We start from the raw sequence: 14,168 nt of genomic DNA, 5'->3' as shown, positions 1-14,168 counted from the left end.
CAGATGTTGTCTCCCCAGGGCAGAGCAGAGGGGCAGGAGAACCTCTCTGACCTACTGACCACCCCCCCTTCTAACCCACCCCAGGTACCATTGGCCTTCCTGGCCACAAGGGCACAGTGCTGGCTCATGGTCACCCTGCTGTCCAGCAGGACCCCCAGGTCCCTTTCCCCTACACTGTGAACAAGTTTCTTCTCATATTTAAGTGGAACCTCCCGTGTTCCAGTTTGTACCCATTGCCCCTTGTCCTATCGTTGGTTGTCACCAAGAAGAGCCTGGCTCCATCCTCCTGACTCTCACCCTTGTAGGAAACAATTATTTTGCAAATATAAAAGGCTCAGGCAGGATCTCTCAGCAAAGCAATTTTTGTTAATAACGATATTGCAACACCAGGTGTTCTACCTAATGGTAGGCACACATAATAGGCAAAAAGCCCCTGCTTATATCCCCCCCAAAATCCCGGTCACGATTTCCTTCCCCTGTTCCCCAATGATTGGATGCTTCAGGGTTTACAGACTACCCCGATGCCCTTCCCCTTATCAATCTATTTAAAATATGGATTCCTGGTACTTTGGCTACCCTTCCCCCTAAATTAACTTCTAAATACTGGCATCAGTATGCATACAGGTATCAGTATATATACTGGGAAGAGACTGTATTTTATATTAAAGATTCATAGTATGATGTCTCTCTGTCCTTCCCCCCAGATGGGGTCAGGCGCCAGGTCCTCAGTTATGTAAAAGCAACAGTTCTTTGTTAAACGTTCCTTACACCCTTTACGTATTTATTCATTCACTCTTGCCCTGGTCTGCCAGCAGACCTGTCTTTTCGGAAACTGTTCTGCCACCCTGCACCTTGCCTTACCAGGAAACTTCCCAGCTTTGCATGGCTCTCCAGCTATTATCACAGAATCATAGAATATCTCAAGTAGGAAGGGACCCATAAGGATCACCAGTTTCAACCCCGAGGTCCTTGCACAACTCCTTGAACTCGGACAGCCCTGGTGCCGTGACCCCTTCCCTGGGGAGCCAGTTCCAGCCACCAACCACTCACTTAGGGAAGAACTTCTTTGTAATGTCCATCTGAATTTCACCTGTGCCGTGGTTGAGATGGACAAACGACAAGGCCAAGTTCTTCTGAGACGCAAGTAGATACCATTTATTGCCACAAGTGCATTCTTATACAGTTTTACCAATTCATGTGTCTTTTTACTATTGGTTACAAGTTGCAGTAGTAACATCTCATTGGCTTATTTTGCTATCATCAATGTTATTATTTTACTCCCTTCTCTCTCACGGGTACATCCTTTCTTTCTCACTGGTATACCTTAAAAATCTTTGTATACTCCTTTACTCCCATTTTTCTCACGGGTAAACCTTAATATCTTCAAGGCTGATCTCTGTTCCCACACCCTATGTCAGGGAAACCACAGACCCACCACAGTCCCCCACACCCCTGATGCAGTGTCACGGAGGGACTCCAAATGTCAATTTTATGCAGAAAATAAGTTCCAAACCAGAATTTATTCTAGCTGGAATGTGTAGCCAATAAACAGACTAGAAACAGAATCACAGAAATCAAGGGGTTGGAGGGGACCTTGAAAGATCATCCAGCCCAATTGCCCTGCTGGAGCAGGAATACCTAGATGAGGTTACACAGGGAGGTGTCCAGGCAGGTTTTCAGTGTCTCAAGGAGACTCCACAACCTCCCTGGGCAGCCTGGTCCATGCTCTGTCACACTCACTGTGAAGAAGTTTCTTCTCAAATTTAAGTGGAACCTCCCGTGCTCCAGTTTGCACCCATTGCCCCTTGTCCTATTGTTGGTTGTCACTGAGAAGAGCCTGGCTCCATCCTCCTGACACTCACCCTTTACATATTTATAAACATTAATGAGGCCACCCCTCAGTCTCCTCTTGTTCAAGCTAAAGAGCCCCAGCTCCCTCAGCCTTTCCTCACACTGGAGATTCTCCACTCCGTTATCTTTGTGGTTCTGTGCTGGACTCTCTCCAGCAGTTCCCTGTCCTTCTGGAACTGAGGGGCCCAGAACTGGACACAATATTGCAGGTGTGGTCTCACCAGGGCAGAGTAGAGAGACAGGACAACCTCTCTGGACCTACTGACCCGCCCCCCTTCTAATCCACCTCAGGTACCATTGGCCTTCCTGGCCACAAGGGCACAGTGCTAGCTCACAGTCATCCTGTTGTCCACCAGCCCCCAGGTCCCTTTTCCCCTACTCTGCTCTCTAATACGTCATTCCCCAACTTATACTGGAACCTGGGATTGTTTCTGCCCAGATGCAAGACTCTACACTTTCCCTTGTTATATTTCATTAAATTTTTCTGCGCCCAGCTCTCCAGCCTGTCCAGGTCTCTGGATGGCAGCACAGCCTTCTGGCATGTCAGCCACTCCTCCCAGCTTGGTGTCATCAGCAAACTTGCTGACAGTGCACTCTATTCCCTCATCCAAGTCGCTGATGAGTATATTGAATAGTACTGGTCCCAGCACCGACCCCTGAGGCACTCCACTAGATACAGGCCTCCAACTGGACTCTGCCCCATTGACCACGACTCTCTGGCTTCTTTCCTTCAGCCAGTTCACAGTCTACCTCACTACCCGATTGTCCAGAAGAAGGGCTGGAAGGACGATCCAGGGAACTATGATCTTGAGTAACATCACATGGCACATACAAGAGAACGATATGATGAGGTCCAGTCAACGTGGCCTTATGAAACGCTGGTCCTGTTTGGCCAACTGATCTTCTACAAGAAGGTGACCCGCCTAACTAATGAGGAAAAGGCTGTGGATGTTGTGTACTTAGACTCCAGTAAAGCCTTTGACACTGTATCCCACAGCATTCTCCTGGAGAAGCTGCAGCTCATGGCCTGGATGGGTGTACTCTTCAATGGATAAAGAAATGACTGGAGGGCAGGACCAAAGAGTTGAGGTGAATGGAGCCAAATCCAGTTGGTGGCCAGTCACAAGTTGTGTTTCCCAGGTCTCAGTACTGGGGCCAGTTCTCTTTAATCTCTTTATCAATGATCTGGCTGAAGGGACTGAGTGCACCCTTAGTAAGTTTGCAGATGACAGCAAATTGGGTGGGAGTGTTGATCTGCTGGAGGGTAAGAAGGCCATTCAGAGGGATCTGGACTGGCTGGATCGTTGGGCTGAGGCCAGTTGTATGAGGTTCAACAAGGCCAAGTGCTGGATCCTGCACTTGGGTCACAGCAACCCCAGGCACCGCTATGGACTCGGGAAAGAGTGGCTGTAAAGTGCCTGGCAGAGCGGGATCTGGGGGTGTTGACTGACAGCAAGCTGAACATGAGCCAGCATGTGCTCAGCTGGCCAGAAAGGCCATCCTAGCTTGTATCAGGAATAGTGTGGCCAGCAGGACTAGAGAAGTGACTGTGCCACTGTGCTGGGCACTGGTGCGGCCCGACCTTGAATCCTATGCTCAGTTTTGGGCCCCTCAACATAAGAAGGATATTGAGCTACTGCAAACAGTGCGGAGGAGGCGACGAGGCTGCTGAGGAGCCTGGAGCACAAGTCTAATGGGGAGCAGCTGAGGGAAATGGGGCTGTTTAGCCTGGAGAAAAGGAGGCTGAGGGGAAACCTTATCACTGTCTACAACTACCTGAAAGGAGGTTGTAGAATGGAGGGTGTTGGTCTGTTCTCCCCAGTAGCAAGTGAAAGGACAAGATGAAGTGGCCTCCAGTTGCACCAGGTGAGTTTAGATTGGATATTAATAAAAATTCTTCATGGAAGAGGTTGTCAGGAATTGGAACAGGCTGCGCAAGACAGTGGTGGAGTCACCATCCCAGCAGGGGTTTAAAAGGCGTTTAGACGAGGTTCTTAGGGACATAGTTTAGTGCTAGAGTTAGGTTAGGTAATAGTTTGACTCGATAATCCTGAAGGTGTTTTCCAACTGAAATGATTCTATGATTCTATTCTAGGTTCAAAATTATGAGATTACCATGGGCAGCCAGAGGATAACAAACCCAGCGTGAAGCACCATGCAAGGGCCCGTGAAGGACATGAACTCTGTCCCAGCCTCCACCGGGACAGTGGGGCAGCTGTGAGTGGGCCGGACGGGCAGGGCCGGCGGGCGTTCCTGTGACATGCTCTGGCACCTGTGACATCACAGTGGACGAGTCCCCACGGGGCGGTTATCAGGGGTGCCAGCAGCAGCGCTGCCCCAGTCCGGACTGGGCCAGCGGTGAGTGCGCAGGTGGGGGGAGGCTGGGCTGGATGGGGCCAGGGCAGAAACGTGGCCCCCGGGGGTGGGTTCTCACCCTGCATGGAGGGCCCGGCCACTCGTGGGAGCACCTTGGCCAGGGCACGAAGCCACGGCCACCGGGGCCGGGGCAGCCCTTGCTGCCTCCCAGCTGCCTCGGCCCCACTCCTACCTGTCCCCAGCTCCCTGCAGCCCCCGGCCCCGCTCCTCTCAGCACCAGCCCCCTCCCTCCTGCCCACCCCCACTGAGCCCCTTCTCTCCCTTCTCCTGCAGACCATGGCTCTCTTGGACATTGTCTTCGGACTTTGGCGAATTCTTACCCTAAATGTGCAGTCGGTTGGCTATGAGCTGGATGAGGAGACGCGCGAGCGCATGGAGCAGCGTGCGGAGATGCTGAACCGGGAGATGACTCGGCTGTGGCAGGAGGTAGAGGAGATGAACCAGGAGCAGAGTGTCTTTGCTTGGGCATCCCTGCTCCTCTCTGCCTTGCAGCACTGGCAGTGCTGGGCCGTTGCTGGAGTCCTGGTCCTGCTCTTTGGGCTCTGCTGGTGGCTCAGGAAACGAAGCCGTGAGTCACAGAGAGAAGAGCAGAGCTCCGGTAACAACGTGGAGAAGCAGAAACATGGAGATGAGAATAACGATGCAAATGACCCAGGAAGGCATTCTGAGGATCCCAGACAGAGGCGAGTTCGGAAGCGGGACAGAGATCGCCAGGCTGTGAAGAACCTGGTGCATAAATTTATCGATCTCTTCAACCGTGACATCTCCAGTACTTGGTACCCTGTGTTGGAAAAAGCCATCGAGGTGGGCACCGCCTTCGAAGGTTGGAGTGTCTATGATGAAGACAACCCCTACTGCCTGCTTGTGCCTCTGAAGCCCCCTCATGGACACATCTTCCACCTGGAGCCATGCCCCTCATGGCCAATAAGGAACTTCCGCATCCGCGTGGAGTTGGTGTGTACTTGTGAGATGGAGCAGCCGGCAGGAGAGACACGTTGCTTACTCCACCACCCTGAGGAGGAGCAGAGTAGGAAGGAGGGCCCCAACATCCTAGATGACCTCTGCACTGACTCCTACCTAGATGTGCAGAAAACTGCTGAATGGTTCAAGGAGATGGTGAGACGTTGCTGGAAGGATCTGCCTGAGTCAGCCACACACCGCCTAATGCAGGTGTACTCGGAGCGCTCCTGCAAATTCCAGGTGCTGACACAAGACTGGCAGAAAAGGTTCTTCATTGAGTTGATGTTTGGAGTGCAGGAAGGCGACTCAGACCTCTTCCTGAGCAACCAGTGTGTAGAGGCTCCCTACACCCCAAGGACCTTGTGGCCAGAGAGCTACGCTGTGGCAGAGATGAAGTTCTTCAGGCATATTGCCAGCCGGGCACAGCGTGACACCTGCCACCTCAGATGCCTGAAGCTCTGCGCCCACTACCTGCAGGGCAGAGACTTTTACATCTATATCGTGAAGACAGTTGTGATGCACCAGCTGACCACCATTTTGCCCCTGTTACGCTGGGAGAAGTCTAATTTCCTGGTGCGGATGGAGCACATCGTGCAGCACGTGGAGAGCGGCCTGCTGGAGAGATGCATCAACCACTTCTTCATCGGCAATGAGAACGTGCCTGAGGAGATCAACTTGCCCCTGGACGTGCGAACGGCTGAACCGTTCAACCTCTGCCAGCTCCTGGACTATGAGAGTGCACGCCTTGATTTTGAGTGTGTGCTTAGGGAGCTTCGGGGACTCTTGCTGTATGAAAGCTGAAAGAGCTCTTCCTGCAGAGAGCTGTGTTTGCGGAGGTCACAGCTGCTGGCAGACGACCGTGTCTTCCAGGAAGCAAAAAGACAGGAGAACGCAGGGCACGGAACGGAAAGGGAACACCCTGCGCAGCAGCCCTCCACCAAGACTGGCAGCGTTCCTCTCTCAATGGTCTCCCCAGCGCAGCAGCCAGTGATGACAAAGAAGATTTTCACCCTGCTTTCCCCTCTCACTGTCAGGGCCATGGCGGCAATTTCACATTGGCCCAGATAGTCTTGCTGGGAGCTCTGGCGGGGCAGGGACCAAGCGAGAGGCACTGCTCCATGTGCCTCTGCGTGTCCTCTGGGGCCTGGGGGACACTCTGCCCACCCCAGACACTCCCCGGGGAACTGTTGCCACAGAACCGAGCACGCTGGACACGGGGAACACGCTGATAAGTGGGCAGCGGGAAATTTTCCTGCCCAGCAAAAGCACACGCTGGGGAGTGAGACCTGATGCAGCTGAAGAGGCCGTCGCGAGGAGGCTTGTGACAGGGACTCTGTTACCAACCAGACAGTGACTGTACCCCTGACTTTGAGACAGTCCATTCCTTCTGGGAGCTTTACTTAGCGCAGAGTTGCCAATAAAAGTTGTGTTTGAACAAATGCCGAATCCGGGAGTGTCTGTGCATCACTTTCTTGGGGAACACAGGCATAGGTTGCAGGCTCTCACAGAAGATACGCCTGTAATCCCTGGCAACTAAGACCTTGCCGCACAAAGCCAATACGCTGTTGAGCTGCCGCAGAATTAGGGAACCTTTTGCAGAAGAGCTGATGTGGCAGGCTCTGGTTTCATGGCTCACTTGGCTTTGGCTTCCCAGGTTTTGCAGGTTCATCGCAGCAGGCAGCTTGGCATCACACAGCTCCTCAAGCCCTTTCCTCCAGTGGCACAGTGGAAAGAATCTGAAGGGTAAGTGGGAAAACTTGTGTGTGTTGAGCTAAGGCAGCTTAGTCCGTAAAGCAAGAGCTACATGCCCGGGCAGGGCAAGATTAAGAATTCATTCACTCTTGCCCTGGTCAGCCAGCAGAGCTGCCTTTTTGGGAACTGTTCTGTCACCCTGCACCTTGCCTTACCAGGAAACATCCTGGCCTTGCATGGCTTTCCGGTTATTATCATAGAATCACAGAATATCTTGAGTTGGAAGGGACCCATAAGGATCACCAATTCCAACCCCCAGGTCCTCGCAGGACCAGCTACAATTAAACCATATAACTAAGATTGTCCTCCAGACACTCCTTGAACTCGGACAGCCTTGGTGCCATGACCCCTTCCCTGGGGAGCCAGTTCCAACCACCAACCACTCACTTAGGGAAGAACTTCTTTGTAATGTGCCATCTGAATTTCCCCTGACGTAGTGTCAAGGAGGCACTCCAAATGTCAATTTTATGCAGACAATACAGGGTCTTATCCTTCTGAAAGTGACTTTGCAAAGGACAATATTATGGGGCAAAGCACTACCCAAAGATCCAAGGAAACAACTGAACTGTTAACGACATGGCACTTGTTGCTAGAGACTTTGAGAGCATTAAAAGAGCAATGGGAAGAGGCAGAGACAGTGGAGGGGGGTGGCTCTTCTGGGCTAGATTTGGAATCAAAAAAGAAAATGTGCACTGTTCTAAACGCCCCTATTACTAATGATTCTCCAGCACTGCTCAAGTCCGTGTTATCTGATCGCTTGGATGAGGATGAGGGTCCGCAGCATTCTCTTGAAAAGTTAAAAGGAGAAGAAAAGGAGTATGTGTATGTGTTGCCCCGAGATCAGATAGAAACCATGAAAGACTCAAGCAAAATTAGACCTATGCCATGTGACAGCTATAGATCATTTAGGATGGAACAATGGGGTTCGGTGAAAGCGGCAGGTATCCCCCAACTTTTGGAAGAGACACCAATTGGCATACGGCAACTACAGGTGCTATTAGTTTCTGAAATCCTGAGGCAGTCAGCAGGCCTTGCGTATGGAGCTATGATAAAGGTGCCTGAAACCGACAAAGCAGCCAACTCATTTACGACTAATGGAGGGCCCGGCCGCTTGCCGAAGCACCTTGGCCAGGGCACGGAGCCTCCGCCGCCAGGGCTGGGGCTGGGGCAGCCCTTGCTGCCTCCCAGCTGCCTCGGCCCCGCTCCTACCTGCCCCCAGCTCCGTGTGTCCCCCAGCCTCGCTCCCCCCACCGCCAGCCCCCTCCCTCTCGCACAGCCCCACTGAGCCCCTTCTCTCCCTTCTCCTGCAGGCCATGGCTCTCTTGGACGTTGTCTTCGGACTCTGGCGAATTCTTACCCTAAATGTGCAGTTGGTCGGCTATGAGCTGGATGAGGAGACATGCGAACGCATGGAGCAGCGTGCGGAGATGCTGAACCGGGAGATGACTCGGCTGTGGCAGGAGGTAGAGGAGATGAACCAGGAGCAGAGGAGCCAGGAGCAGAGTGGCTTTGCTTGGGCATCGCTGCTCCTCTCTGCCTTGCAGCACTGACAGTGCTGGGCTGTTGCTGGAGTCCTGGTCCTGCTCTTTGGGCTCTGCTGGTGGCTCAGGAAATGGAGCCATGAGCCAGAGAGAGAAGAGGAGAGCTCCGGTAAGAACGTGGAGGAGGAACACCAAGAAGAGAATGATGATGCAAATGAACCAGGAAGGTTTTTTGAGGATCCCACACAGAGGCCGGTTCAGAACCGGGACAGAGACTGCGAAGCTGTGAAGAACTTGGTGCAAAAATTCATCGATCTCTTCAACTATGAGTTCTCCAATACTTGGTACACTGTGGTGCAAAAAGCCATCGAGGTGGGCACCGCCTTCGAATGTTTGGAGTCTCCAGGAAGTAGACATCACCCACCACCTGCTTGTGTCTCTGAGGCCCCCCCGTGGACACATCTTCCATCTCGAGCCGGGCCCCGTGTGGCCAATGAGGAACTTTCGCATCCGTGTGGAGTTGGTGTGTACCTGTGAGATAGAGCAGCCGGCAGGAGAGACACGTTGCTTCCTCCATGATCCCAAGGAGGAGAAGAGTGGGAAGGAGGGCCCCAACATCCTAGACGACCTCTGCACTGACTCCTACCTAGATGTGCAGAAAACTGCTCACTGGTTCCAGAAGATGGTGAGGTGCTTCTGGAAGGATCTGCCTGAGTCAGCCACACACCACCTAATGGTGCTGCCCTCTGACCACTCCTGCAAATTCCAGGGGCTGACACAAGGGTGGGAAAAAAGGTTCTAAAGTGAGTTGATGTTTGGGGTGCAAGAAGGTGACTTGGACATCTTCCTGAGCAGCCAGTATACAGAGGCTGCCTACACACCTAGCACGATGTGGCCAGAGACCTATGCTGTGGCAGAGATGAAGTTCTTCAGTCATATCGCCATCCAGGCAGAGCCTGACACCTGCCACCTCAGATGCCTGCAGATCTGTGTCAGCAGCCTGCTGGGCAGAGACATTTCCGCCTATACACTGACGACAGTTGTGATGCACCTGCTGACCATTATACCCCTGTCACGCTGGCGCAAGGACATTTTCATGGAGCGAGTGGAGGACATCATGCTGTACCTGCAGAGGTGCCTGAACAAGAAAGGCCTCAACCGCTTCTTCATCGGCAATGATAACGTGTCTGAAGAGATCTTCTTGCCCTAGGAACTGCAAACGGCTAAACCGCTCAATCTCTTCCAGCACCTGGAGCACGATCCTGAAGCCCATGAGGAGGCATGGCTTGATTTTGGTGTTGCAATGTTGGCTTCATAAACTGGTTCTCCACGGACTCCTACCACCTCAGATGCCTGCAGCTCTGTGCCTGCAGCCCGCTGGGCAGAGACATTTCCACCTATACCTTGAAGACAGTTGCGATGCACCTGCTGAACACTATACCCCTGCCAGACTGGCCCAGGAGGCATTTCTGGGAACGGCTGAACGACATCCTGCAGGACCCGCAGAGCTGCCTGCAGAAGAAACAACTGAACCACTTCTTCATTAGCAATGAGGACATGCCTGAGGAGACCATCTTGCCCCTGGAATTGCAAATAGCTGAACTGCTCAATCTCTTCCAGCACCTGGCACAGAATCGTGACGCCCATGAGCACGCACAGCTTGAGTCTGAGGAGCTGCGAAGTCAGCTTCAGAGACTGCTTCTCCAAGGACGCTGAAAGAGGTCACCCTGCACAGAGCTGTGCTTGCACAGGTCACAGCTACTGGCAGGCAACCGTATCTTCCAGGAAGAAAAACGAGAGGAGAATGCAGGGCACGGAAAGGAAAGGGAAAGGGAAAGGCCCTTCGCCAAGACTGGATTTCACATTGACCTGGATACTCCGCTGGGAGCTCTGGCGGGCTGGGGACCAAGCGAGAGGCACCGCTCCATGTGCCTCTATGTGTCTGTCCTCTGGGGTCTGGGGGACACTCTGCCCACCCCAGACACTACCCAGGGAGCTGGTGCCACAGAACCAAGCAAGCTGGACACTGGAAACACACTGATCAGTTGGCAGGGGGAACTGGTGCCGCACATTTCCTGCACAGCAAAAGCGCATCCTGGGGAGTGGGACCCGATGCAGCTGAAGAGGCTGTCGCGAGGACGCTTGTGACAGGGACTCTGTTACCACCCGGACAGCAACTGCCCTCTCTCTTCGACAGTGTCCGTTCCATTTCTTCTGGGATCTTTACCATGTGCAAAGTTTCCAATAAAAGCTGTGTTTGAATAACCGTCACGTTGTGAGTGTTTGCGTCACTTTTGTGGGCATCGCGGGCATAGGGTGCTGACTGTTCAGCTGCGATAGATTCAGGGAGCATTTTGCAGAAGACTTGATGCAGTGGGTTCTGGTTTCTCTGGTTCTGTAACTCGGGCTTCCCTGGGTCCATGCTCCTCTATTGGTGGAATGGGAATAATTTGTCACCCAACATTGCTGCGCACAGTTCATTTGTGCCATGGGGAGCCTGGAGTGGCTTCCTTGGTAGCCGTATGCAGGCCAAGTCCTGGGAGCCCACGTTGCAAATATGTGCATGTGTGTTCATGCATGCAGTTTGGAAAGGAGTGGGTATATCACATGGAATTCTGACTGTGGTTGCACCAAGAGTAACGCTTTGCAGATCAATGGACTTTCTCTCAATTTAAATCTGTGACGCTAATCAGAATACAACCTTAAATTCCCTGTGTATGTCATGTGTACCCTGCTATAACTCACTGATGCCTTCCTGGGAGGGAGCAGAGTCACTGCTCAGGGCGCCTGCATACAGGTGGGTGATTAGATCCTGGATCCACCACTGCCGTCTCAAAGGCAAACTCAAAAGCAGCAACCAGCCACCCCATCGCTTAAGCCAGTGGCCTGTCTTGCTCTTCCACATCCTACCGAGAAAGACCAGACTGCTTAGTCGATACGGAATCATAGAACCATTCTGGCTGGAAAAGACCCTCAATATCATTGAGTCCAGCCATTAAACCAACACTGGCACTAACCCATGTCCCTGAGAACGGCACCTGTTCCAATGCCCGACAGCCCTTTCTGGGAAGAAATTGTTCCCAAGATCCAACCCAACCTCCCCGGTGCAACTCGAGGCCATTTCCTCTCATCCTGGTGCCTGTTCCTTCAGAGAAGAGACCAACACCTCCCCCCAGCTCCAAGCTCCTTTCAGGCAGTTCAGAGATCAGAAGGTCCCCCTTCAGCTCCTGTTCTCCAGCTGAACCCCCCAGGTCCCTCAGCCGCTCCCATCACATTTGTGCTCCTCAAGGGCTTTCTTGGTGTGAGGGGAGACTTAAGCAAGGTTAAAGAAAGCTTTTGGGATGTCTCCAATTCAGACACGCACTTGTGAGGTCCATGCCATATTTATGAGAAGCAGTGGCCTGAGGGTAGCTTTGTGGTAGAAGAGTTGCTCTCATACCTCTGTTTACGACATGTCCAGTGGAAATCCAATGATGGTATAGGGGTGAAGATTTGCAAGCTCTTCCACAATTGTCCTGTCAGAAGAACTGTCTATGTTGGAGGGCTACAGAAGCCCAGGCTTCTCCCTGCTTTCAGTTAGATGACAGAACTTGGCCAGTTCTTCCACGATGCATAAAGCTGCTAGAACTTTCCTTAGCTATCGAGGGATCCTTAGAAAATGAAGTTAAAATTCAGATGAGATGTTACCTTGGGATGTTTCATACCAGTGACTTTCACTCTGTGGCCTGACCTCTCCCCCAAAAAAGTTGGTTTTGCTGCACAATGACCATAACACTGCATTTACTGTGCATCTTGGCTGGTTCAGAGTTAAAGCACATTATGGTTTTGGTATATGAAGGCAAGAAGAGAAACATTACTTGAGGAAGATCTCCTGTGATATTGTTTTCATTCAAATACATCCATGATTTTCTTCTTTACCGTTTTTGCATCTGCCCAACTTCAAAGAGCAGTGTCTGAGTTACAGTTAACGACAGTTTGCTGATCTCTCCTCTTGAACCCGTTTTTTGTTTCTTGGGGCTTTGTTTGTCTCGTGTGTTCCTCTGAGCTTTTGATCCAGTGGAAAAGCTCACCTAGCAGGGTCATCTTGCCAAGTTCTGTTGGTCAAGGACGAGGCTGATAATCTGTGGGACAAAGAAGAATGAAAAGCACTGACTGAGACCATGAAGACAATGCAACCTGCTTAGCCCTCTGCATCCCAACAGATTGTTACCACAAAGTCAGGCTTGCCAGTGACCCAGGTCAAAGCCCTTTCATCACATTAACAGGTTCCCATACTAAGAGGCTCCAGCTTTTCCAGACTCTTTGGCAAGTCCTCTGAGCTGCTTACCCTCCTGCAGTATCTTCTCAAAAAGTGGTATCCCGGATTGCATTTTCTCCTTTTTTTTTTATATTCTGTAAAACTCCTGAGCCATTGGCAACTCTGGTCACAGCACCATTATTAAAAACTTTTCTTGACCAATCTGTTTTCTCACTCCCAGAGGGTAACTGGAACGTATATCCATATGATACAGGATCTCCAACCCGGTTGTGTTCAGGCACAACTAAACATCCACTGTACAGCCCCTGGGTCGCAGCAGTGTCCCAGCCAGCTATGATAAAGGTGCCTAAACTGACAAAGCAGCCAACTCATTTACGACTATCGTTGGCTTTCAGATGAAGCAGGATTTCCGTGTCAGTTGTGCAGGGCAGGTTTCTTTTACAGGAGGCTGCAGAAAAACATTGCTTAGTCATTGCAAACTACATGTATTAAATTTATCTGTGTCTACCGAACTCTTTGTCTAGTGTTACTTTTTTATTTTAATGCTAGTGAAAAGTGATGTTAAAAGAGTTTATTAATTTGTATTTTATATTCCAGGTTTTAAGGAAGGCTAAAGCACTGGAGGGCAGCAGGAAGGTCCGTGTTCTGGTCTCCTGTGCAAGATCCATGGGGTGCACTGCCTTCCTGTGAGCTCTGCTTGTAACTGAATCCTTTGTTCTGCAGCAATTATTGAGACCTGTCAAAAGATGTACTCTTTACTATAGCTAATGTTACCTGTGAGTTGTTGTTTCTTTTTAAAAACAAGATATAGCCCAATATTTAAATTCTATAGTCTCTACACAGGAACACACATAAACTGCTTAGTACCACACCTTTGCAAATGGTTTTTCCTGCATGGTGCTGCACTGGCTCTGCACATACTGATGTGACAGCTGTGCAAATGTAGACACAAAACTGTGTGTAGGACATTTTAAAGAAAAATATGCCTATGGCTTGGTCAGAAATCGTATTTTAACACCCAACTTTTAAAACCATACTTTTGGAACTGTTCTCTAGATTAATGTGTCTACAAATTACCTTTTGTGTGCGGCTGTATAGACAGAATTTTATTTCCTTAAGGAGATGGATTACTTCCTTAATCCCTAAATAAAACCTTACTTTCACATGCAAGACCGAGCTTGTTTGCAGAGTGTATTTAACAGCAGTGAACCTGTCAATTGGCGTTTCACAGAAGAAAGCTGTCAGCAAGGCGTATCAGATGTAATGATATTAAACCTTCTGTGGAGAACGAGGAGAGCGACATCTCAAGGCAGCCTGGCCAAGATACCCCTGAAAGCCCCAGAGCTGCTGGCAGGCTCTGGCCTTAGCAGCGCTGGTAGGTAATAGAATAAAAAACACATTACTGGTACGCTATAATATAGGAATATAGAGCCATTTGCACTGCTACAGCCACTTATCCCTACAATAGGAAGAGTTTAAGGTGAGATGAT

At 50.9% G+C, this 14,168-nt stretch overlaps 1 protein-coding gene and 1 pseudogene across 1 annotated transcript; both read left to right on the top strand.

The window, feature by feature from the left end:
* Window positions 1-4,503: 4,503 nt before the first annotated feature.
* LOC136102316 (inositol 1,4,5-trisphosphate receptor-interacting protein-like 1) lies at window positions 4,504-5,988 on the top strand. Its single transcript, XM_065839295.1, has one exon. It carries the CDS (start codon window positions 4,504-4,506, stop codon window positions 5,986-5,988), a length of 1,485 nt encoding a protein of 494 aa, XP_065695367.1.
* Window positions 5,989-8,348: 2,360 nt separating this feature from the next.
* On the top strand, window positions 8,349-10,136 carry LOC136102400 (inositol 1,4,5-trisphosphate receptor-interacting protein-like 1; annotated as a pseudogene).
* The last annotated feature ends 4,032 nt before the right edge of the window (window positions 10,137-14,168 follow it).

The sequence above is a fragment of the Patagioenas fasciata genome, chromosome 5 (genome assembly GCF_037038585.1).
Source record: "Patagioenas fasciata isolate bPatFas1 chromosome 5, bPatFas1.hap1, whole genome shotgun sequence".
In the NCBI taxonomy this organism is placed as follows: Eukaryota; Metazoa; Chordata; class Aves; order Columbiformes; family Columbidae; genus Patagioenas; species Patagioenas fasciata.
Note: the sequence above shows the minus strand (reverse complement) of the source record. Positions and strands in the feature narration are given on the sequence as shown.